The 25,321-nt window shown below is 44.7% G+C and overlaps 1 protein-coding gene and 1 non-coding gene across 2 annotated transcripts in view; one reads left to right on the plus strand and one right to left on the minus strand.

Annotated features, from left to right (window-relative positions):
- Window positions 1–2,937: 2,937 nt before the first annotated feature.
- The window catches only part of LOC101601381 (actin-related protein 2/3 complex subunit 4), a 66,854-nt gene continuing 44,470 nt past the window's right edge, over window positions 2,938–25,321 (minus strand). Inside the window, exons 10-15 of the mRNA XM_045133453.1 lie at window positions 19,465–19,613; window positions 14,294–14,537; window positions 12,343–12,778; window positions 4,472–4,644; window positions 3,760–3,836; window positions 2,938–3,597 (exon numbers count right to left, since the gene is read on the minus strand). Of these exons, the coding sequence (XP_044989388.1) occupies window positions 3,248–3,597; window positions 3,760–3,836; window positions 4,472–4,644; window positions 12,343–12,778; window positions 14,294–14,537; window positions 19,465–19,613 (1,429 nt within the window). The 3' untranslated portion in view covers window positions 2,938–3,247. The remainder of the gene's footprint in view (window positions 3,598–3,759; window positions 3,837–4,471; window positions 4,645–12,342; window positions 12,779–14,293; window positions 14,538–19,464; window positions 19,614–25,321) is intronic.
- Window positions 15,856–15,961, plus strand: LOC123454899. Its single transcript, XR_006633554.1, has one exon. It is a non-coding gene; the product is annotated as a U6 spliceosomal RNA (small nuclear RNA).

The following is a 25,321-nucleotide window of genomic DNA, read 5'->3' on the forward strand; positions in this document are numbered from 1 at the left end:
CTTTTTAGCGGGACGTGGTGGCGCACACCTTTAATCCCAGCACTAGGCAGAGGTAGGAGGACTGCCATGAGTTCAAGGCCACCCTGAGATGACAGAGTTAATTCCAGGTCAGCCTGGACCAGAGTGAGAGCCTACCTCGAAAAACCAAAAAATAAAATAAATAACTAAAAATAAGACTTTTTGATCTTTGGACCAAGTAAGTAAAGACTTATGCAAAAAGAAACCTTTTGGGGCTGGAGAGATGGCTTAGTGGTTAAGGTGTTGCCTGCAAAGCCAAAGGACCTAGGTTCAATTTCCCAGGACCCAAGCCAGATGCACAAGGTGGCACATGCATCTGGAGTTCATTCGCAGTGGCTGGAGGCCCTGGCACACCCATTCTTTATCTGCCTCTCTATCTGCTTCTCTCTCAAATAAATACAAAATAAAAAAGAAACCTTTAAACCTAAACTTCAAACTTAGTTAACCTCTTAATCTCTATCCAAATATTGCTTTAATACTAATCTCTTATACTTTCTACCTTACCCAAACCAAATCTTTATATTTCCACAAATTCCAATTAACTTTTTATCCAAGTTAACAAGTCCTTCCTCCTATATTATTTTTTTCAACCTTAAATACAATGTTCATGTACCTGTAAATGTCATGTAACATAACCAGATCATAATGGCTAATAGATTTGACATGAACTAGGTGTTTCTTTGCTAATGGCTGTGGTATCACTCTCTTGAAGAGCTGCCTGCTTGCCTGTTCATAAAATCAACGTGAGATAATAGCCTACTATGTATACAAACTGCAAAATGAAGTTTGACAAATGGAAAACCAAAAGCTGAGGTGGGTGTGGGGGCACATGCCTTTAATCCTAGCACTCAGGAGGCAGAAGTAGGAGGAGTTTGAGGTCATCCTGAGACTACATAGCAAATTCCAGGAAAACCTGGGCTAGAGTGAGAACCTACCTTGAAAAAAAAAAAGCTGAGACTCCCAAAAGCCACACTTGTGTGACTAAGACTTCAACAATGGACTACAATGATTGTTGTGAAAAGGAAATGTTACCAATCCAGTGCCAATAATATTTTGGGCTGTATTAGCCTTTTTTTTTAAATTTATTTTTCGAGGTACGGTCTCACTCTAGCTCAGGCTAACCTGGAATGCACTATGTAATCTCAGGGTATCCTCGAACTCATGGCAATCCTACCTCTACCTCCCAGGTGCTGGGATTAAAGGTGTGTGCCACCATACCCAGCTGTATTCGCTTTTTTTTTTTTTTGGTTTTTGTTTTTTTGAGGTCTCACTTTAGTCCAGGCTGACCTGAAACTCACTATGTAGTGTTAGGGTGGCCTTGAACTCATGGCTATCCACCTACCTCTGCCTCCCAAGTGCTGGGATTATAGGTGTGTGCCACCACACCCGGCTTTGTATTAGCCTTTTTAATGGCCAATATTATTTCTCTACATGTGACCTGACATCTCTCTGTGACTAGCTAAGATATCTATTGCTATAAATTTAAAAAAATCTCACAGCTCTACTCCCTTCAAGTTAAACCTATCCTGACATGTACTTTATTCCCCTGATTATAATGTTCACTCTCTCTTTTGGTCCTTGACTACTCAATGAAGTCCTCCAAGACAGAATCTTTGCCTTCACTTCACAGCAAATCACTGAATTCTTATGGCAACTGAGTATCAGCCCCTGGGCATCCAACGTCCACAGGATTGTGCAGGACACCCTGTGAGATCTACTCCCCTTCCCAGCAGGAAATAATCAGAGGATCTGATGTCACCCCTGCTTCTGCACATGTAGCCCATCCCAAGGTGTCCCACTTATTCCCAGTTCTTCCAATCTTTTTTATCCTTCTGGAGTCTAGACTGAAGGGTTAATAGATTTCCCTGAAAACCAGAGGGAACTAAATAGTTACTATGTATCCCTAAGGATAGAAGGCCATAAAAGAAACAACAGAGTTCAGTCTGGCTTCTCGGATTGATGTACTCCCCTTAGCTCAGATGGTCTTGAAGGACTAGAAATCATCTGGGTATCCTCCCTTAGATAATCCTGGCTGAAAAAGCCTATTCTGAACAAGGACACAAACACCTACAAGTTCCTTATCTACTGTACCTGGTATAGTCTATTTCTTAGGATCCTCCTTATAAGTTTGAACCCCTGCCTGACTCAGTGCTTCAGCCTTCATCCTGCAGGAAGGCTGTTGCCCCTCAGTTTCTCTCAACAGTCTGCCTTAGAGATCAAGTCTGATGCTATCTTTGGCTTTTCTCTTACACTTTCCTTATACTGCTACCTCTGCCTCCCTAGTGCTGGGATTAAAGGCATGTGCCACCATACCCAGCTTCCTTTTTCTTTTCTTTTGGTTTTTCTAGGTTTTTCTCACTAGTGCAGGCTGACCTGGAATTCACTATGTAGTCTCAGGTGGCCTCAAACTCATGGCGATCCTCCTACCTCTGCTTCCTGAGTGCTGGGATTAAAGGTGTGCACCACCACACCCGGCTTAAAAAATATTTTTATTTTAGAGAATAAATATGGTTGTGTGAGAAACTCTAGCCACTGAAATTAAATTCCAGATGCATGTGCCACTTTGTGCATCTGGCTTTGTGTGGGTTATGGAGAATTGAACCCAGGCCATCAGTCTTTGCAAGCAAGTGCCTTTAACCACTGAGCTTCTTTCCATCCCCACATCTCCTTTTGCAGACTCTTCCACACTTTATCCAAGGAGTCCTGCACTGGAAGCCCTGTGTCTGGGAAGTTGGGCCTTGGTGGTGGGCCATTGTTGATGGGCTATAGTTCTTGCTCCAAACCTGGGGCTGAACTCTCTCCACCCCTGTTCTTCATACCCCAACAGTGGAGCCAAGCCCAGAGTACTTTATTCACTCCTTTTATTTGGTGTTGGATCTGGGATGGGGCAATGGGGATCAAAGCAGGGGGGGGGGGTTGTTTGTTTTTTTCTTTCTCTGGCATAGATTTATAGTTCCCATGGTCCCAGCCTCTGGGATGTTAAAATAAAGGACAGGGGGTGTTCAGGGAGGCGCAGCCTCTTCTCAGGGTTTGCATCAGTCTTGGGTGTGTCGTAGAATCTGGCCTCAAACTTGTCTTTGGCCTTGACCTTCCTGTGGGTGCTAGGAAGAGATCCAGCTTCAAAGGGTACAGGCCACAAGGCACTTCCAAGATGGAGGCCTTGAAGGGGTTGGGGAACAGCAGCCTCCATGCAAAGGGGGGAAGAGGAGAGAAATGATGAAGACTTTGTCTAGGAAAGGGGTTCAAAGAGAGATGAGCCCTTCCCTTGGGCACTGTCCAGCCTGTGCCTTTCAGCCCCCACCCAAGTGTTCAGCATTGCCCACCAGGTTGTGAGGCACAGTTCGAGGCCCACCTTTCTCGGCTTCAGGATGCTAGGTGCCAGCTTTAGATGAGGGTGAGGTGGGAAGGATATCAGAACCTTGGCAGTAGGTAGAGTCATCAAGGCCTTGCCTGTGGTTGACAGAGCCTTAGAGCCCACCAGCTTACCGTGCTGAAGTCTGAGGACCTGGCTCTGTGATCGGAGCACATGGGGAGAAGGCAGCTGGGCCTTGACATGTTGGCTGGGGAAGTGGGGAGGGGCTGCAGGAAAAGGGGAGCTGTGAGGGTCTGAGGAGGGCCCAGGGCTGACCAGTTGTCCCACAGGGTTTGTGTGGAAGTGGTGGAGAGATGGTGAGGTGAGGACAGATGAAACCCTCCCAGTTCCTCCTCCAGAGACCATGGGAAGAATGGGGTCCCACAGACCTGGGTCTGCATCCCAGCTCTGCCCCTTCTGAGCTGCAGAACCTCTGGCAACTTCCTTATACTTCCTGCCACCTCGGCTGGAAAATGGGGACAATAGTACCTACCTCACTGGGGTGCTGGGAGGACTGAGGGAGCACAGTGGTAAGAGCATGGTGTTAGCAGTCAACTGCTGTACAAGTGTCAGCTCCTTTCCTCAGAGGCCACTACACAGAAGCAAACTGCCTATAGCAGCAGCAGCCTGGGCTCTGAGAAATGAGCCCTGGCAGGTTTTGGTCTAACTTCTTGGCAGGGTGACTACTTTGGAGGTAGTAATACTTAATTTGTCTGTATATTTAAAGATACACAGTGTGATTAGTTTACTCTGTTGGCCTCTGGCGGGAAAGAGAAAATCTAGGAGAGGGAAGGACTTGGATTGCAGAAGATATCACATTGGGACACTGGAGTATTTGAGGGAAACAATTTTATCTCAGTGCCTGGGGTGTTTTCAGGCTCAGTGACCATCTGTTTAGGGGTGGGGTTGCCTATTCCCACTAGCAAAAGTTCTTGTTAAAATTGTAGCCCTTCCTGGTGGTGGGAGGGTCCCACTTTGAGAGGGTGGGGCAGACCAGGACTGTGGCACTTTGCCTTGTCTTTCTTTCCCTTTCCAGGATCTGAGGTGGTGGCAGTGGAGTCTGGCCTCTCCATAGCCCCAGCACTGTTCCTAGAAGCTGACCTGTAGGTAGGGGTCCCTGAGTCCTTGCCTTCCCCAGAGCCTTGCTGGGTCAGCACATGGTGGACTGCTTGGCGGGCCCCCATCCGCTTGTGACACATCCTCATAGGCTTCTTGATGGTGGAGCCCTCCACCAGGAGCTGGATACCCACATACTGGGGCACTTTCACAGCAGGCTGTGGGCAAGAAGAAAAGACAAAGCCCACTTAGACACTAGCAATAGAATCTTTGGCCTAGAGGACAGATGAATGGAAGCAATTTCTGATGTGCCTGTTTAAGAGACATTTCTGGGCTGAGAAATGAGGAGCCCACCTTTACCCCTAATAGGTGTACCTAGAGTACCCAGAGAATCACAGAGCCCAGGTATTGTCCATGCCTCCACAAGCACCTGACCCCATTGTTCTCCCAGGTTTCTCCTGGAATGTGCTAGAATGTGTGTGGTGGCTCTATACTATAGACCACAATGGATGGACAGTGTCCTGAACATAGCCAATCAGATTCATACACAGAATTTGAAAAATGACACTGAGACAGAGAGACAGATAAGAAGCTTATGGCCTGCCTGCAGCTTCCTGTGAGCCCAGCATGGGAGAATAGAAACTGAGACCTTTAAAGAAGGCAGAGGAAGCCACAGTGGTGCTAACTCGAGGTCCCTCCCAGCTACTCAGGAGTATAAGACAGGAGGACCATGAGTTCAAGTTCATCCTAGGTAACTTGGTGAAACCCTGTTTTAAAATTTCAAAGGTGGGGAAGGGAAAGAAAGAAGAAAGGAAGGAAGGAAGGAAGGAAAAAAGGGAAGAAAGAAAGAGAAATTCAACCAGTTTTGGTCAGCTCACCAGAAGAGGGAGTTTTGGCCTAATGGCATCCTGTCCTCAAAAATTAGAATAATGGGGCTGGAGAGATGGCTTAGCAGTTAAGGCATTTTCCTATGAAGCCTAAGGACCCAGGTTTGAATCCCCAGTTCCCATGTGAGCCAGAGGCACATGGTGATACAGGTGTTTGGGCTTTGCAGTGGCTAGAGGGCCTGGTGTACCCATCATGCTCTTGTTCTCTTTCATATGTTCTCTCAATCTATCTCAAATAAATAAATAAATAATAGAATAAGGTCAAAATTCAGCTAGATCACTTCAGTGTTACTTAAGGTAAGCCCTCCGGGAAGATTCATTTCACCTTCAGAGCTGTGACAGAACTGGTGAACTTTGAGCATTTGAGGCCAGGTGGTCTACATAGTACCTCATCATACATACATAGGAATACATAGCAGAACCCTATCTCAAAAATAAGTAATGGGCCTGGGTATGGTGGCACATGCCTATAGTCATAGCACTTGGGAGGCAGAGGTAGGAGGATTGGTGTGAGTTCAAGGTCAGCCTGAGACTACATAGTGAATTCCAGGTCAGCCTGGGCTATAGTGAGACCCTAACTCAAAAAAAAAAAAAAAAAGAAAAAGAAAAAGAAAAAAGTAATGGGTTGGTGAGAAGGCTCAGTGGTTAAAGGCACTTGCCTGCTGGCTCCAGATTCAATTCCCCAGTACTCACATAAGATCAGATGCACAAGGTGGCACATGCACCTGGAGCTCATTTATAGCAGCAAGGGACCCTGGTATACCCATAGCACTATCTCCCTCCACCGCCCCTCCCTGTACACAAATAGAAATATTTTTGAAATGGCAGGCATGGTGGCACACACCTTTAATCCCAGAACTTGGAAGGCAGAAGTAGGAGGATCCTCGTGAGTTCAAGGCCACCCTGAGATTACATAGTGAATTCCAGGTCAGCCTGAGCTAGAGTGAGACCCTACCTTAAAAAACAAAACAAACAAAATTTTTAAAAAATTAGAGTGTGTGTGTGGGGGGGGGTCTGGAGAGATGGCTTAGTAGTTAAGGTGCTTGCCTGCAAAGCCAAAGGACCCAGGTTCAATTCCCCCAGGATCCACAAAAGCAAAATGCACAAGGCAGTGAACGTGTCTGGAGTTCATTTACAGCAGCTGGAGGCCCTGGTGCACCCATCCCCCTCCCCCAACCTCTTTCTGTCCAGTAAATAAGTAAATAAAAATAAAAATATTTTAAAAATTAGAGCTAGATGTGGTGGTACATGCCTTGAATCCCAGCACTTAAGAGGCATAGGTAGGAGGATTATCATGAGTTCAAGACCAGCCTGAGACTACAAGTGAATTCCAGGTCAGCCTGGGTTAGAGCAAGACTCCACCTTGAAAAATAAAACAAAATAATAATAAGGAAATAAGCGAGCAAGAGAGAGAGAGAATGAATACGGCTGGGGGTGTAGCTCAATGGTACAATGTTTGCCTAGCATGCATGAGACCCTGGATTCTATTTCTAGTACTAAAAAAAGAGGTGGGATGGGGCTGGAGAGATTGCCTAACAACCTGAGTTCCATTCCCAGTAAATTAAGCCAGATGTACAAAGTGGTACATGTATCTGGAGTTCATTTGTAGTGGCTGAAGGCCCTGGCATGCCCATATTTTATCTCTCTCATTTCTTGCAAATAAATAAAAATATTTTTTAAAGGTGGGGAGGGCTGGAAAGATGGCTTAGTGGTTAAGGCACTTGCCTGCAAAAACAAAGGACCCAGGTTCGATTTCCAATACTCATGTAAACCTGATGCACATGGTGGCAAATGCATCTGAAGTTCGTTTCCAGTGGTTAGAGGCCCTGGCACACCCATTTTCTCTCTATCTGCCTCTTTCTCTCTCTCAAATAAATAAATAAAACTTTTTTTTAAAAAAAGGTGGGGAGCAGGGCATCATGTGTCACAATTATAATCCCAGCACTCAAAAACTCAGGAAGCCAGGCTGGAGAGATGGCTCAGCAGTTAAGGCACTTGTCTACAAAGCCAAAGGACCCAGGACCCATGTGAAGCCAATTACACAAAGTGGCGCCTACATCTGGAGTTTGTTTGAAGTGGCTTAGAGGCCCTGATGTGCCCATTCTCTATTTTCCTCTCTCTCTCCCCATCTATCTATCTATCTATCTATCTATCTATCTATCTATCTATCTATTTTTCAAATAAATAAATAAAAATAGTGGTGGCACACGCCTTTAATCCCAGCACTCAGGAGGCAGAGGTAGGAGGACTGCAGTGAGTTAGAGGCCACCCTGAGACTACATAGTGAATTCCAGGTCAGCCTGGGCCAGAGTGAGACCCTACCTCAAAAAACCAAAAATAAATAAAAAACCAAAAATAAATAAATAAATAAATAAATAAAAATAAAATATTTAGGGGCTGGAGAGATGGTTTAGTGTTTAAAGTGCTTGCCTGTGAAGCATTAAGGACCCAGGTTTGATTCCCTAATACCCAGATGCACAAAGTAGCACATGTGTCTGAAGTTCGTTTGCAGTGGCTAGAGGCTCTAGCATGCCCATTCTCTATGTGCCTCTTTCTCTCAAATAAATAAATCAATGAAATATTTTTGTTTGTTTGCTTGTTTTGAGGTAGGGTTTCACTCTAGTCCAGGCTGACCTAGAATTCACTCTGTAGTCTCAGGGTGGCCTTGAAATCGTGGTGAACCTCCTACCTCTGCCTCCCGAGTGCTGGGATTAAAGGTGTGTCCCACGCCCGGCTAAATGAAATATTTTAAAAAATAAAAATAAGCCAGGTGTGGTGGCGCATGCCTTTAATACCAACACTCAGGAGGCAGAGGTAGGAGGATCACTATGAGTTCAAGGCCACCCTGAGACTACAGAGTGAATTCCATGTCAGCCTGGGCTAGAGTGAGACCCTATCACAAAACAAACAAACAAACAAACAAACAAAAACTTTAAAAAAGAAACTCAAGAAGCCAGGCCTAGGCTATATAGTGCATTCCAGGCCAGAAAAAAAAGGGGAAGAGGGGATGGATGAAATGTAGTTCAGTGGTAGAGCATTTGCCTAGCATGCATGAGGCCCTGAGTTCAATTCCCAATACTTAAAAAAAATTTTCGTGCCGGGCGTGGTGGCGCATGCCTTTAATCCCAGCACTTGGGAGGCAAAGGTAGGAGGATCGCTGTGAGTTCGAGGCCACCCTGAGACTCCATAGTGAATTCCAGGTCAGCCTGGGCTAGAGTGAAACCCTACCTTGAAAAACCAAAAAAAAAAAAAAAAAAAAAAAAAAAATTCGTGAGCCCTGTGTGGTGGCACAAGCCTTTAATTCCAGCACTCAGGAAGCAGAGGTAGGAGGATTGTCGTGAATTCAAGGCCACCCTGAGACTACCTAATGCATTCCAGGTCAGCCTAGACTAGAGTGAGACCCTTCCTCAAAATAAATAAATAAATAAATAAATAAAGATAGAAAGGAAAAGAAGATAAACAATATCACAACAAGTGGGTGGCTAGGGAGATGGCCCAGAGGTTAAAGGTGCTTATTGGCAAAGCCTGGAGGTCCAAGCTCAATTCTCTAGCACCCACATAAAGCTGGACACAAAGTGGTAGTTTTGTTTGCTAGAGTTTATTTATAGTGACAAGAAACCCTGGTGTGAAAATAATTTTAAAACAAAATGCAAAAAACATGGCTTAGCAGTTAATACATTTGCCAGTAAAGCCTAACAACCCTGGTTCAATTCCCCAGTACCCACATAAAGCCAGATGCACAAAATGGCACATATGTCTGGAGTTTGTTTGCAGTGGCTGGAGGCCCTAGCATGCCCATTCTCTCTGTCTTCTCTCTATCTCTCTGTGCTCACAAATAAACAAATTTTTAAAAATACAAAAGAAGTGGGAGTAGGAAGATTGCTCAGTGGTTAAAGGTACTTGCTCTGCAAGGCTGCCAACTAGAGTTTGAATCCCCAGCATCCACATAATGAGTGGCACAGGCATCTGTAATGCCAGAAGATGCCTCCAGAAATGGGAGACAGAGCTAGGAAAATCCTGAAGCTCTAGGACCAGGTAGACTGGGCTTCATAGCAGCAAAAACGACAAGAGAAGGCTGGGGAGATGGCTTAGTGGTTAAGCGCTTGCCTGTGAAGCCTAAGAACCCGGATTCAAAGCGTGATTCCCCAGGACCCATGTTAGCCAGATACACAAGGGGGCACACGCGTATGGAGTTCATTTGCAGTGGCTGGAAGCCCTGGCGCGCCCATTCTCTCTCCCTCTCTCTATCTGCCTCTTTCTCTCTCTGTCTGTCGCTCTCAAATAAATAAATAAATAAATAAATAAATAAAATAAATTGAAAAACAACCCACAAGAAAGACCTTGTCTCAAACAAGGTGGAAGGAGACAATCAACACCCCAAGAAGACAAATAACACCTCCACCTGCATGAAGTGGCACATGTTCACACACATACACACACACACACAAATAACGATGATGATGATGGAGGGCTGAAGAGATGGCTCAGCAATTAAAAGCACCTTCTGATTAAGAATGAGAGCCCAGGAGGCCTGAGAGACAACTTAAGTTTGATCTCCAGGCCCCACATAAACAGCTAAGTGTAGCCACAAACATCTGTAAACCTAGACCCTTATGGGAACACAGAGCTAAGAATCAATGTACCTCATGGCAAAACAGTAAGAGCTTCTGGCTCAAGTAAGAATGTACAAAAGAGCATTGGAGTACATGGGGCGCTGCATGTGCATAAACCACACACCACATCTCTCTCTCACACACATACATAGAAAAAAATTTAACCAGATATGGTAGCTTGTCTATCTAATCTCAGCACTTAAGAAGCTAAAGTATGAACCTTCATTAGACACTGGCCTAAAAAACTCAAAACAGGCCAGCAACAAATGATATTTGGGAGACAATGCACCACATGAAAAATGCAGGTGCATAATCCCAAGCCTGACATGCTCCAGACATCTATAGTTAACCAACCAATCAACCTTTCTTCTTCTTTCTTTCTTTTTGAGGGTCTCATGTCTCCCAGGCTGCTCTCAAAATCACTATGTAGATGAGGATGAACTTGGACTATTGATCATCCTGCTTCTACCTCCCAAGTGCTGGGATTTTAGGTGTATGTGCCACCTCCTCAAAAATGGCCGTGAGTGGTGATGCACACCTTTAACCCCAGCACTTGGGAGGCAGAGGTAAAAGGATCACTGTGAGTTCAAGGCCACCCTGAGACTACAGAATGAAATCCAGGCCAGCCTGAGCTAAAGTGAGACCCTACCTTGAAAAAACAAAAACAAAAAACAAGCAAACAAAAAAAACATATTTGATCAGTTTTAAATTGAAAATTATTTCTTCTCTTCCATTTCCTCTGCTTTTTCTTCCTGAACTACTTATATATTTTAGAGACACATCTCACTGTGTTGCCTTAACTGGCCTGACACTATGTAGACTAGGCAGGTTTTGAGCTTGTAGAGATCTACCTGCTTCTGCTGCTCAAGTGCTAGGACTTCAATCATGTGCCACCATACTGAGCTATGTTTCCTCATTTATTTTGAGGACAAGAGAGGTAGCTCAGCAGCAAGCACTTGCCTAGCATATGCAGAATGTAGTAGCTCTAAGTTCAGTACTTGGACTCTGAAGCAGGATGATTAGTTAAGTTGTAGACCGAGCTACAGCATGGGTTCGAGTGAGACCCTGCCTCAAAGAAAGAAAAAAAATCCTATTTTAAACCAACTGCTCTGATTGGATTTGAGGCCCACTCCATGGGAGGGAATTCATGCCTGGTACTGAAAACCTAATAAAAAACCTATGGCTGAGCCAGGTGTGGTGGCACACGTCTTTAATCTCAGGTAGGAGGATCACTATGAGTTTGAGGCCATCCTGAGACTACCTAGTGAATTCTAGGTCAGCCTGGACTAGAATGAGACCCTGCCTCAAAAAACAAAACAAACAAATAAATAAAATCCTATGGGGAGGTCATAAGCCCTGGGTGGAAACTACTAGTGTTGTGCGGTTAAATAGATATATTATGCTCACTAAACTGCCCTCTAAGTACTTATATTTATGCTCATATGTTAATATTACTCTCACTTTTGGTTAGAGAAGCTTCTCTTTTCAGATGGTGGTAACTAGTAGGATCATTCAAAACTTGTCAAAGTTCTGAGAAGTGGCAATGGAGTGTTCTAAGTGAGACATCACTATCATACCTTCTGAGGCTCAGGGACCATTGCAGAAGTTGTCCAAAAAAAAAAAAAAAAATCCAGCCAGTTGTGGTGGCATACACCTTTAATTCCAGCACTCAGGAGGCAGAGGTAAAAGAATTAGTATGAGTTTGAGGCCAGCCTGGGACTACAGAGTGAGTTCCAGGTCAGCCTGGGCTACAGTGAGGCCCTACCTGGAGAAAAATTTTAGGGTCAGGTGTAATGGCACACACCATTATTCTTAGTACTTGGGAGGCAGAAGTAAGAGGATTGCTGTGAGTTCTGGGCCACCCTGAGACTGCATAGTGAATTCCAAGTCAGCCTGGGCTAGAGTGAAAACCTACCTGGAAAAAAAAACAAAACAAACAAACAAACAAAAAAAACAACACAGAATAAAAGAAAAATCCTAGCCAGGCATGGTGGTGCACACTTTTAATTCCAGCACTCGGGAAGCAGAGGTAAGAGAATCAAAGTGCGTTTGAAGCCACCCTGAGACTACATAGTGTATTCCAGGTCAGCCTGGGCTATAGCAAGACTCTACCTTGAAAAAATAACACCAAAAAAAAAAAAAAAAATCCTGTTTTAGAAGTTTAGAAGCCCAGGTGTGGGGGGGAGGCTCATTAGGCTCTCTTGCTGCTAAAAATGAACTCCAGATGCATGTGCCACTCTGTGCACCTGGCCTTACATGGATAGTGGGGATTATAACCTAGGCCATAAGGCTTTGCAAGCAAGTGCCTTTAACCACTGAGTTCTCTCTCCATTCATAACCCAGGTCTTGAATGGAGTCTGTCTGCAGAGCCCTGTCACTGTGGAGCTGCCTGTCAGAGGGGTCTGGGGCACCTCACCTGTTTATAGATGAGCTCAAAGGCTCCTGTGTCACAGTTCGGGTCCAGCCGATGGTCGATAACCACACGCAAGGTGTCAGCTTGCACACCAGCACAGAGACGGGCAGTAACGTGTGTGGAGGGTGCCATGGTGGGGCTGGCATTGATTTCAATCAGCCAGGGCTGGAAGTCTTCTCCAAACACAAAGTCAGCACCATAGAGCTCAAAGCTGGCCTTCCGGCTCTGCACAGTGTCCTGGGAAGACTGCAGTGCGTGGATTACAGCAGCCTTCATGCCAGGCTGGATGACACTGGACCAGGCATTTGGAGCTCCCATCTCCTGCAGATGGATCTGAAACCTCTGGCTGGACCACATGTTGTCCGGGGGCAGCAAGGGGTTCCGGTGGCAGGAGGTCTCCAAGTGCTTCTGGATGGAATTGTTGCACAAGTGCACAGAGCTGGTGAGAGACAGGGCTCAGCTCAGGTGTGTCACAACCAACTCAGGGGCACAGGCAAGTCCTGGGACCAGCCATCTAAAATAGGATTCTGCTTGGAAGGACAAAAAGGGCAAGAGGCCTTGACCCACCCATTGTTCTAGAGCCAGAACCAGTCACTTGGTGCTACTTAAGGGGCCACAGTAGCAAGCGTTTTGAGTGTAGACCCAATTAATCCTTTTATGTTTCTAAATTAATAAAGTGGAAACATCATGGCACATGCCTTTAATCCCAGCACTTGGGAGGCAAAGGTAGGAGGATTGCTGTGAGTTGGAGGCCACCTTTTGACTACTTAGTGAATTCCAGGTCAACTTGGATTAGAGTGATATTTTACCTTTAAAAAGAAAAAAAAAAAATTCAGGTGTGGTGGCACAGGCCTTTAATCCCAGCATTTAGGAGGCAGAGGTAGGAGGATCACCATGAATTCAAGGCCACCCTGAGACTACATAATGAATTCCAGGCGAGCCTGAGCAAGAGTGAAACTCTGCCTCCAAAAACCAACCAACCAATCAAACAAACAAACAAAAAAAGATAAAGAGTCTGGTGGTGGCACATGTCTTTAATCCCAGCACTTGGGAGGCAGAGGTAGGAGGATCACTGTGAGTTTGAGGCCACCCCGGACTACATAGTGAATTCCAGATCAGCCTAGACTAGAATAAAACCCTACCTTGAAAAAACAAACAACAACAACAAAAACATAATAAGGTGGGCATATAGGATGACCCTGTAGTCACCAAGGCAGGCTCAAGTCCTGCCTTCCCCATGGATGTGAGATTTTAAGCAAGCTGTTTAATCTATATACTTCCCATACTTACAAAATGAGGCAGAAACAGAAACACTTGCCACATATGAAGCACCCGATAACAGATAGCCACAGATTTGTGAAAACTAATCTTTTAAATCTTTTTGAGGTGATCTCATGTGGCCCAGGTTAGATTTACTCTGATCCTCCTGCCTTCACTTCCCAAGTGCTGGGACTATAGCATGAAGCATCACATGTGTGTGTGTATGTAGGGTCCAGAAACCAACCACAGGTGTCATCCTCAGAAACACCAGCCATATCTTTTTTTTTTTTTTTCTAGGTAGGGTCTCACTCTAGTCTAGGCTGACCTGAAATTCACTATGTAGTCTCAGGGTGGCCTGGAACTCACGACTCTGCCTCCCTAGTGGGATTAAATGGGTGCACTACGATGCCTAGCAGATCATTTTACTTAAGTTAATTGCTAGTCTGTTTCTCCCTGCTAGGAGTGGAGTCCTTGAGAGCTGGGATCTTGTTTGCTCACTGCTGTATCCCCAGGGCTGAGAGCAGTGAACCCCACAGCACCCTCTTGGCAAGCATCTGCAGGAAGGAAGAATGGGTGTGGGTGCTTCACTGCTGGCAGAGTTCGTGTTTAAAACCTAGTTTTGCTGTAGCAGTCCTGTTTTCCAACCCCCACACGACACTGTCACTCAGGGAAGGTATGTGTGGTATGAGCTCACTTGTCCAGGTTCCTCAGGGAGAAGGGCTGTGTGGAGAAGCGGATGTAGCTGTCTCTGTAGAACCACACAGTAAGTGGGTTCCAGTCAGTCACCAGAAACCACTGTCTCAAGTCAAATTTGGTGCCAAAGATGAGCAGGGGGCGCTCAATATACTTCTGCACCACCCACTTGCCATCCTTCATCATCATGGGGTTGCAGTCTACCAGCTTCAGCATCTTTTCCAGGTGGTCCATGCACATGATGCCTAAGGGGGAGAGGAAATGGTCAGGAATCAGGAGGTGGGGATGGGCTGGGTAAAATGCCAACAGAATATAACCATCTTGTCACCAGCTCTCATCCTCACAGAACCCAACCAAATGTTAAAGCTGTACTCCCTTGGCCAGAACCCTGTGGTTTTAACCTTTTGTCTAGATAGAAAACTCTAGCCTAGGCTGACCTGGAATGCACTCTGTAGTCCCAGGCTGGCTTCAAACTCACAGTGATCCTCCTACCTCTGACTCCTGAATTCGGGGATTAAAGGTGGACACCGGGGCTGGAGAGATGGCTTAGTGGTTAAGCACTTGCCTGTGAAGCCTGAGGACCCACGTAAGCCAGATGCACAAGGTGGCACATGTGTCTGCAGTTCGTATGCAGTGGCTGGAGGCCCTGGTGTGCCCATTCTCTCTCTATCTGCCTCTTTCTCTGTCTGTCACTCTCAAATAAAAAATAAAATAAAACTTTAAAGCCAGGCATGGTGGCGCATGCCTTTAAAAAATTTTTTTAATTAAAAAAAGAAGGTTATAGCCGGGCATGGTGGCGCACGCTTTTAATCCCAGCACTCGGGAGGCAGAGGTAGGAGGATCGCCGTGAGTTCAAGGCCACCCTGAGACTACAGAGTTAATTCCAGGTCAGCCTGGACCAGAGTGAGACCCTACCTCAAAAAACAAAAAACAAACAAACAAACAAAAGAAGGTGGACACCATCACAACCAGCTAATTTTCTTCTCTAATTAACATTCATTTAAGAAAGGTCTGGGCCAGGTGTGGTGGTGCACACCTTTAATCCCAGCACTAGGGAGGCAGAGGTAGGAGGATCACTGTGAGTTCGAGACCAGCCTGAGACTATTTAGTGAATTCTAAATCAGCCTGGGGGCTAGAGCAAAACTCTACCTCAAAACAAAAACAAACAAACAAACAAACAAAAAACTGGCTGTAAAGATGTCTTAGTGGGTAAGGTGCCAAAGGACCCAGGTTTGGTTTTTCAGGAACCACACAAGCCAGATGCACAAGGTGGCATGTGCATCTGGAGTTTGCAGTGGCTGGAGGCCCTAGCATACCCATTCTCTCTTCTATTCTCAAATAAATATAATGCTGGAGACATAGCTTAGGGGTTAAGGTGCTTGCCTACAAAGCCAAAGGACTCAGGTTTGATTCTGCAGGACCCACATAAGAGAGATGCACAAGGTGGTGCATGCATCTGGAGTTCATTTGCAGTGGCTGGAGGCCCTGGTGCACTCATTCTCCATCTGCCTCTTTCTCTTTCTCTCTCTCAAATAAATAAAAATAAAATAAACAAACAAAATAGTGCTCACTTTGGAAGCACATATACTAAAGTTGGAACCATACACAGAAGATTAGATGGCCCCTGCATAAGGATGACATGCAAACTCATGAAGCATTCCATATTAAAACAATTAATTAATTAAAGCCAGGCATAGTGGCATATGCCCTTAATCTCAGTGTTCTGAGGCAGAGATAGGAGGATCGCCGTGAGTTCAAGGCCACCCTGAGACTACAGAGTGAATTCCAGGTCAGCCTGAGCTAAAGTGAGACCCTACCTCGAAAAACCAAAACCACAAAATCAAAAATCCAGGAAACTATTTCCAGGAATTTGTCCTGAAGAAGCAAATGTAAAATGCCAGACACATATGTGTACAAAATGGTCACCATAGAGTTGCTTATAAAAAGCAATTAAGGGGCTGGAGAGATGGCTTAGTGGTTAGGCGCTTGCCTGTGAAGCCTAAGGACCCTGGTTTGAGGCTCAATTCCCCAGGACCCACGTTAGACACATGCACAAGGGGGCACATGCATCTGGAATTCATTGTCAGTGGCTGGAGGCCCTGGTGCGCCTATTCTCTCTCTCTTTCTCTACCTGCCTCTTCCTCTCTCTGTTTGTCACTCTCAAATAAATAAATAAAAATGAACAAAAAAAATTTTTAAAGCAATTAAGTGGGCTGGAGAAATGGCTTAGTGGGTAAGGCACTTCCCTACAAAAACATAAGGACCCAGGTTCAATTCCCAGATGACCCACATAAATCAGATGCACAAGGTGGCACATACGACTGGAGTTTATTTGGCTAGAGGCCCTGGCACACCCATCCTCCCTCTCTATCTGCTTCTTCCTCTCTCTCTCAAATAAATAAATAAAATATTTTTTAAAAAAGCAATTAAGTAATTGAAAAAAGAGAAAGAACGTAAGCCATCCAGGTGTGGTGATGCATGCCTATAATCTTGGAATTGAGGAGGCTAAGGCAGGACTGCCATGAGTACAACATCAGCCAGGACTACAGAACAAAGTCTTATCTCTTAAAAGCACAAAAACAGAGGTGGGCTTGATGGTACACACCTTTAATCTCAGAACTAGGGAGGCTGAAGTAGGATTGTCAATGAGACTATATAGTGAATTCCAGTTCAGCCTGGCCTTGAGCCAGACCCTACCTTGAAAAACAAAAAACCAACAGCAATAAATATCTATCAAAAATTAGGACTGGCAACAGGTGCAATAGTGGCATATCTGTCATGGTGGAAACCAACTGCTCTCTAATTGGACTGGAGGCTGGCTCCATGGGAGGAAATACATCCCTGATACGGAAAACCTAAAACAGGGTAGTCATGAGCCCTAGGGTTGTAATGTCTGCTGGTATCTAGCTAAATGTTTATACTATGCTCATCAAACTGCCCAGTAAGCACTTCTCTTAATGTTTATACCCTTATATTAATGCTACTCTCACTTTTGGAAGAGGACCTTCTCTTTTCAGAGAGCAGTGACCTTGGGATGACTCAGAAGGCATCATGGTGCTGGAAAGAAGTGACAGGAGTGCTCAGTACTGCAATATCTCTATCACACCTTCCAAGGTTCAGGGTCAGTTGCAGAAGAGGTGGCCGAAAGAATGTAATAGCCAAAGGAAGGGTAGAACTCCTTACAATATGATCTTTCAGACACAAAATGGCCTGGATATCCATGACCTCACAATGCCTGACACCACCTACACAAGACCATCATAATAGGAGGAAGAGATGATGACATCAAAATAAAAGAGAGACTGATTGAGAGGAGGAGGGGATATGATGGAGAATGGAGTTTCAAAGGGGAAAGTGGGAGGAGGGAGGGCATTACCATGGGATATTGTTTATAATCATAGAAGTTGTTAAAAAAAAAATTAGGGCTGGAAGCCGGGTGTGGTGACACACGCCTTTAATCCCAGCACTTAGGAGGCAGAGGTAGGAGGATCATCATGAGTTCCAGGCCACCCTGAGACTACATAGTTAATTACAGGTCAGCCTGGACCAGAGTGAGACCCTACCACGGAAAACAAAAAAATATAGGTCTGGAGAGATGGCTTAGCAGTTAAGGCAATTGCATGCAAAGCCTAAGGACCCAGGTTTGATTCTCCAGGTCCCATGTAAGCCAGATGCACAAGGTGAAGCAAGTGCACATGGTCGCACATGTGCACAAGTTGGCTCACATGTCTGGCATTTGATTACAGTGCTTGGAGGCCCTGGCATGCCAATTTTCTCTTTCTCTTCTCTCTCTCATAAAAAAAAAATTATAAAAAATATTTTAAAAAATTAAAAGGGCCAGTCGTGGTGGCACGTGCCTTTAATCCCAGGGCTGAAGAGGTGTTTTGAGTTGAAGGCCAGTCTGAGACTACATAGTGAATTAGAGGTCAGCTTGAGCTAGAGTGAGTCCCTACCTTGAAAAACCAAAACCAAAACAAACAACAAAAAGAGCCCAGTTTAGTGGTGTAGGCAGAGGTAGGAGGATCACTGTGAGCTCAAGGCCAGCCTGGGACCACAGAATGAATTCTAGGTCAGCCGGGGCTAGAGTGAGACTCTACCTCAAAAAAAGCCAAGAAAAAGGTTTGGAGAGACGGCTTAGTGGCTAAGGCACTTGCCTATGAAACTTAAGGACCCAAGTTCAATTCTCCAGGTGTCATGTAAGCCAGATACACAAGGTGGCACATGCATTTGGAGTTTGTTTGTAGTTGCTAGAGGCCCCGGCACACCCATTCTCTCTCTCTCTTTCTCTGCCTTTCTCTCACTCTCTGTCTCAAATTAAAATAAATAAATAAAATTTTAAAAGCTGGGCTGGAAAGATGGCTTAGTGGTTAAGGTGCTTGCCTGCAAAGCCTAAGGACCCAGATTTGATTCTCCAGGTCCCATGTTAGCCAGATGCACATTGTGGCACATGCATTTGGAGTTCGTTTTCAGTGGCTAGAGGCCCTAGCATGGCCATTCTCTCTTTCTCAATCCCTCTGTATCTAATAAATAAAACAATAAAAAAACTTTTTTAAGCCAAAAAAAAAAAGGATGGAGCTAGGCGTGGTGGTACATTCCTTTAAACCTAGCACTTGGGAAGCAGAGATAGGAGGATCACCATGAGGCCACCCTGAGACTACTTAGTGAATTCCAGGTCAACCTGGACTAGAGTGAAACTCTACCTCAAAATAAATAAATAAATAAATAAATAAATAAATAAATAAATAAATAAATAAATGGCTGGGCATAGTGGCACATGCCTTTAGTCCTAGCACTCAGGAGGCCATCTCTCCAGCCCTGATATTTTTGTTTGTTTGTTTGTTTTGTTTTTTTGGTTTTTCAGGGTAGGGTCTCACTCTAGCCCAGGCTGACCTGGAATTCAATATGTAATCTCAGGCTGGCCTTGAACTCACAGTAATCTTCCTAACTCTGCATCCTGAGTTTTGGTACAAAAGGTATACACTACCACACCCAGCTCCTAAACTGATTTTTGTCAGGTATTTTTGTCTCAGTAAAGAGAAAATAACTGATACAGTAACAAAAGTGGGATTTGAAACCAGGCAATAGGGGAGAGTCTAAATTTGTACCTCCTTGGCTTCTAATGGCAGACAGAGGTTTCAGATGCTGGTATAGGAAAAAGAGGCTGACCCCCACCTCGTCCACGGGACTTGGCTCCTGGCTTCACGATCCAGATGTTGCGTTCCCCTTCCATGTCCATCTGGGGTACCACAGCCCGCAGCTGCTGCAGGATGTTCTCACAGCGTTGAACCTGGGTATCGAGGTGTTTGAGTTCTGCCCCTTCACTGTGGGGAAATGGGGGGATGGTGGGACTTGGACAGGGTGGGGTCTGGGGGTAAGTGGGAGGATAGGGCAAGTGGTGACACCTCCCCTTCCCTTGGCTGTGCTCCAACCAGCTTCAATCATGCCTACCCCCTTGAAATCTAGACAGGCTTTCTCCCATCCCATGCTGTGCTCAAGCCACCCATCCCCTAACCTGCTCATACTACAGGAAGAAGACTGCTGGGCAATCTCATTTACTATACACCCTAGCCTCACCGCAGCATCCCACCATTTGTCACCATCCTTCCCATTAAAATTGCCTTTGAAGCTGGGGGTGGTGGCACATCCCTTTAGTCCCAGCACTTGGGAGGCAGAGACAGGAGAATTGCCATGAGTGAGTACGAGGCCAGCCTGAGACTGACTACATAGTGAATTCCAAGACTGCCTGGGCTAAAGTAAGACCCTACCACAAAAATAAATAAATAAATACAATTGCCTTTGGCAAAACTGGATGGGTTTAGGTCCTGATGATGTGCCAGGCACTGTGCCAAGGGCTTTCCATATATAACTCTATGTAACCATATATAACCACTCATCCTCTCATCTGTGGGGAAGCATTACTGATCCCATTGTAGAGAAATGCAAACTGAGGCTAGAAGAGTTAAGGAACTTGCCCAAGGCCAAAGGCCTGATCATTACACCTAAAGGTGCTCCCCTCCTAATATGGACCTGACACAGGTCAATAGGTGGGTCACCTCCCAGTCACAGGCTCATGCACATATGTATCCTACCCTGTCTGGCTTTGATTCTCTGCCATCATTCACCCACTTCTGACAACTGTGTATTTAGTTATTATGTATCTTCTCCCACTAGAACTTTTTGCTCTGTGATGCTGAGGTTTGACTTGAACCTAGGGTCAAGAAAGCTAAGCACACACTCCAGCAGTGAGCAGAACCCCAGCCTGAGCAGGAAATAACCTGTTTCTGTTCTCAGTTGTATTCCTCTCTCTAAGCACTACCCCTGCCACTTATCAGGTGCTCTGTCAAAAGTCCATAGAGGAGCTGGAAGATGGTTCAGTGATTAAGGTGCTTGCCTGCAAAACCTGATGACAACAGTTTGATTCCCTAATATCCACATAAAACCAAGTACACAGTAGTGCATGCATGTGGAGTTCATTTGCAGCAGCTGGAGGCTCTGGCATGTCCATTCTCCAACCCCCCCCCCAAAATAATGCAAATAAGTAAATAACAATTTCTTTTTAAATGTGTTTTAAAAAACACAGAAAAAAGTCCATTAACTTTGAAGGAGTCTGCCATAGCAATGAGACTAAATAGATAGATTCATGGGCAAGAGGAACCTTGTTCCCTGGAGGAGGGAGAGCCCTGTTCTGAACAGGGTGGAAAATGTCCTCAGTTCACCAAGCCATGAAATATCCCAGATGGTGGCCTCATCCAAATTCTGCTGAACAGCAAGGAAGCCTCCCCTAAGAGTAACTTGTTAGTCTGTGTCTTGGCCATAGAGATTTTTTTTTTTTTTTTATGAGACACGACAGGAACAAGGACAACCAAACAGAGGGAGCTTGGAGGTCTCCCAGGAACATTCACACCTCAGTCCTGATAAACTGCTGCTTAGTAAATTTGGAATGGGATCAAAAAATCTGCCATCTGGTGGTGTCAGAAGTTCCAGTAATTTTACAAAGTATATCCAAGGACTTTTGGTTAAGATGGTGGCTTAGGAAACATGCCAAAGCAGCCTAGGGGAGAAAAAGCCACAAAAAAAAAAAAAAAGAGAGAGAGAGAGAGAGAGAGAGAGAGAGAAAGAAAGAAAAAAAAACAGCAAAATACAGTCTTCTACTAAAAAGTGAGGTGTATAAGAAATTCTGAACTGCAGCAGAGAAGTAACATCTAGAGCCAACAGAAGCAGGCAGAACCAGGTCCATGTGGCAACAGCGGCAAGGCTCGGCCTGAGCCACAGGAAAAGCCAGGTGAGGAGGTTCTCCACTCACACCAAGCTCCTTGCAAACTCAAGAAACACAAAGGGAGGACAGCAGGGACCAATGAAGAAGGAAGACAATTGGGAGGACCAATGGGAGAACTTCAGCCACCATCCACAGCCTCCCCTCTCCCATGACCAGCGCAAGTGCCAGCAAGTACCAGAGACCTGGGGAGGGAGCTCACCTACAGAGCACCCGGCACAGGCAATCAGAGCAGTGACCCACCAACTAAGCCAGCCTACCTGAGCATACAGTACAGCAAAGAGGGACCCAAATGGGCGTGCAGCATAATTGAGACCAAAACCATCCCAAAAGTTAACTGGGATTACACCAGGTCAGCACCCACCAAATAAGCCTATTATATAGGCTTGAATCGGAAGTGGTAATCCATGTCATCCATGTCAGGGAAAATTATGTTAAAGCTGATGGATGGTCAGATTGGTCATTCTTAAATAAGCTATATTTTGGGCTGGTCATTAGTTGCTTCCTGATTTGCAGTGCCTTTGTTTCCTCTTCTGTCCTTCATTGGGGAAGGGTCTCACTTGGTCATGAACTGACTTTCAAACCCTCTACAGACCAGAAATCTTAGCCTCCCAGTTGACAGGATTAAGGGTATGGGGAAACACACATCCTTAGGGACTGTGACTATGTTAAAGGATCTGGTTGTCATTATATGTACTCTTGCTTAAATATTCTGTGCTGTTTTTCATTGAATGTGTACATTGTTTAGAATTTTAGAATCTGCCTGCATTTTGTACCACTCAACCTACTTGAATACTCTCATAGTAGGAAAACCCAACACCTAGGGTCACTTTTGTGGTTACTCGGAAAGTCTTAAGAGCCACACTTAGCACCTTAAGCTCCTACCCTGAAGATATATAACATCAGATTGATTGATACATCTAATAACAAATACTGCAGATAATTAGAAAATCTAAGCATTAAATTAATCCAAGATGCAAAAATATATACATTATAACACAAGAAACACAAAAAGTCAAGACAATATAAATCCACCAAAAGTATTATAAAATTATAAAATAGCATTATAAATGACCTCCAGTGAGACTGATTTAGAGGAAATGACTGAGAAAGATTTCTTAAAATTATTTATTTATTTATTTATTTGAGAGTGACAGACACAGAGAGAAAGACAGAGGGAGAGAGAGAGAATGGGCGCGCCAGGGCTTCCAGCCTCTGCAAACGAACTCCAGACACGTGCGCCCCCTTGTGCATCTGGCTAACGTGGGACCTGGGGAACCGAGCCTTGAACCGGGGTCCTTAGGCTTCACAGGCAAGCACTTAACCACTAAGCCATCTCTCCAGCCCCTGAGAAAGATTTCAGAGTATGATTATAGATATGTTCAAAGAAATCAAAGAGGAAATCAAAGGAATGAAAGAGGGAATTAATGAAGAAATCAAAGGAATCAAAGAAGACACAGGAAACCAATTTAATGAAATAGGGAGGTCAATACAAGACATAAATAAAGAAAGAGAAATAATAAAGAAAAACCAGTCAGAAATATTAGCAATGAAGAACACAGTCATTGAAATAAAAAAAAAAAACAAAAAACCTCTAGAAAATCTCACCAGTAAAATGGACGAAGAAGCAGACAGAATATCTAATCTAGAAGACCAGGTGGCAGATCTAATACAGTCCAACAAAGAGAAAGACAAACTAATAGAAAAGTATGAATGGGAATTTCAAGATATTCATGACACTATGAAAAGATCAAACATAAGAATTCAGGTTATAGGGGCTGGAGAGATGGCTTAGCGGTTAAGCGCTCACCTGTGAAGTCTATGGACCCCGGTTCGAGGCTCGGCTCCCCAGGTCCCACGTTAGCCAGATGCACAAGGGGGCGCACGCGTCTGGAGTTCGTTTGCAGAGGCTGGAAGTCCTGGCGCGCCCATTCTCTCTCTCTCCCTCTATCTGTCTTTCTCTCTGTGTCTGTCACTCTCAAACAAATAAAAAAAAAAAAAAAAATAAATAAATAAAATAAAGAATTCAGGTTATAGTAGAAGGAAAAGAATTTCAGTCCAAAAGCTCATTGAAGAAAACTTCCCCCAAATTGGGAGAGAGATGCCAATGCAGATACAGGAAGCCTTTAGAACACCAAACAGACAAAACCTGGAAAAAACCTCTCCTTGTCATATTGTATTTTTTTCTCAATTTTTATTAACATTTTCCACAATTATAAAAAATATCCTATGGTACCTCCAGTGAGTTGTTGGCCAGGGAGGTCCTGTCCTTTATGTCCCCAAAACATTATAGGCCATTGCTGAGGCCCTTGGTTTCCCACCAGGAATCGATGGTAAGACCCTATTGCTGAAGACTCCACATACTTGGGCTACAAGGTCACTGAAAAATCCTGCTGGAACTGAGCTGATAACCTCTTCCATGTAGACCAGCTGACAGAAAGCTGGAAGAAGCCATTCTATGTGTAGTTCAATAGGAGAAAGTGATACCACCAGTGAAGATACTCAACAGTGGACACTGCAAGCCTTATAATTGGCAAGCCAGGCCAAATGAGCCAACGGGTGCAATAGTGGCACGTCTGTCAAGGTGTAAACCAACTGTCCTCCAATTGGACTGGAGGACTGCTCAATGTGGGGAAATACATCCCTGATACTGAAAACTTAAAACAGGGGTAGTCATGAGCCCTTGGGGTGTAACATCTGCTGATGTCTGGATAAGTGTATATACTATGCTTATCAAACTGCCCAGTAAGCACTTCTCTTAATATTTATACCCATATATTAATGCTATCTCACTTTGGGTAGAGAATCATGGAAAATGTTAATAAAAATTGAGAAAAAAAACAAAAAAATATATCCTATGGTAATACCCTTCCTCTCTCCCCACTTTTTCCTTTGAAATTCCCTTCTTCATCATATCCCCTCCCCATATCAATCAGTCTCTCTTTTATTTTGATGTCATGATCTTTTCCTCCTCTTATGATGGTCTTGTGCAGGTAGTGTCAGGCACTATGAGGTAATGGATATGTAGGCCATTTTATGTCTGGAGGGAGCACGTTGTAAGGAGTCCTACCCTTCCTTTGGCTCTTACATTCTTTCCGCCACCTCTTCACATTAGACCCTGAGCCTTGGAAGGTGTGATAGAGATGTTACTCAGTACTCCAGTCACTTCTTTCCATCACTATGATGCCTTCTGAGTCATCCCAAGGTCACTGTCATCTGAAAAGAGAAGATTCTCTACCCAAAGTGAGAGTAGCATTAATATAAGGGTATAAATATTAAGAGAAGTGCTTACTGGGCAGTTTGATAAGCATAGTATATACTTTTTTCCAGACATCAGCAGATGTTACAACCCTAGGGCTCATGAATTCCCCTGTTTTAAGTTTTCAATATCAGGGATGTGTCCCCCCCACCCCATGGAGCAGGCCTCCAGTCCAGTTGGAGGGCAGTTGGTTTCCACCATGACAGACATGCCACTATTGCACCTGTTGGCTCATTTGGCCTGGCTGGCCAATTATAAGGCTTGCAGTGTCCACTGTTGAGTATCTTCACTGGTGGTATCACTGTCTCCCATTGAACTACATGTAGAATGGCTTCTTCCAGCTTTCTGTCAGCTGGTCTACATGGAGGAGGTTATCAGCTCAGTTCCAGCAGGATTTCTCAGTGGCCTTGCAGCCCAAGTATGTGGAGTTTTCAGCAATAGAGTCTTACCATCTATTCCTGGTAATTGCCATATTGTAATTAAATTATGAAACATAC

The sequence above is a fragment of the Jaculus jaculus genome, chromosome 14 (genome assembly GCF_020740685.1).
Source record: "Jaculus jaculus isolate mJacJac1 chromosome 14, mJacJac1.mat.Y.cur, whole genome shotgun sequence".
NCBI classification, from domain to species: Eukaryota; Metazoa; Chordata; class Mammalia; order Rodentia; family Dipodidae; genus Jaculus; species Jaculus jaculus.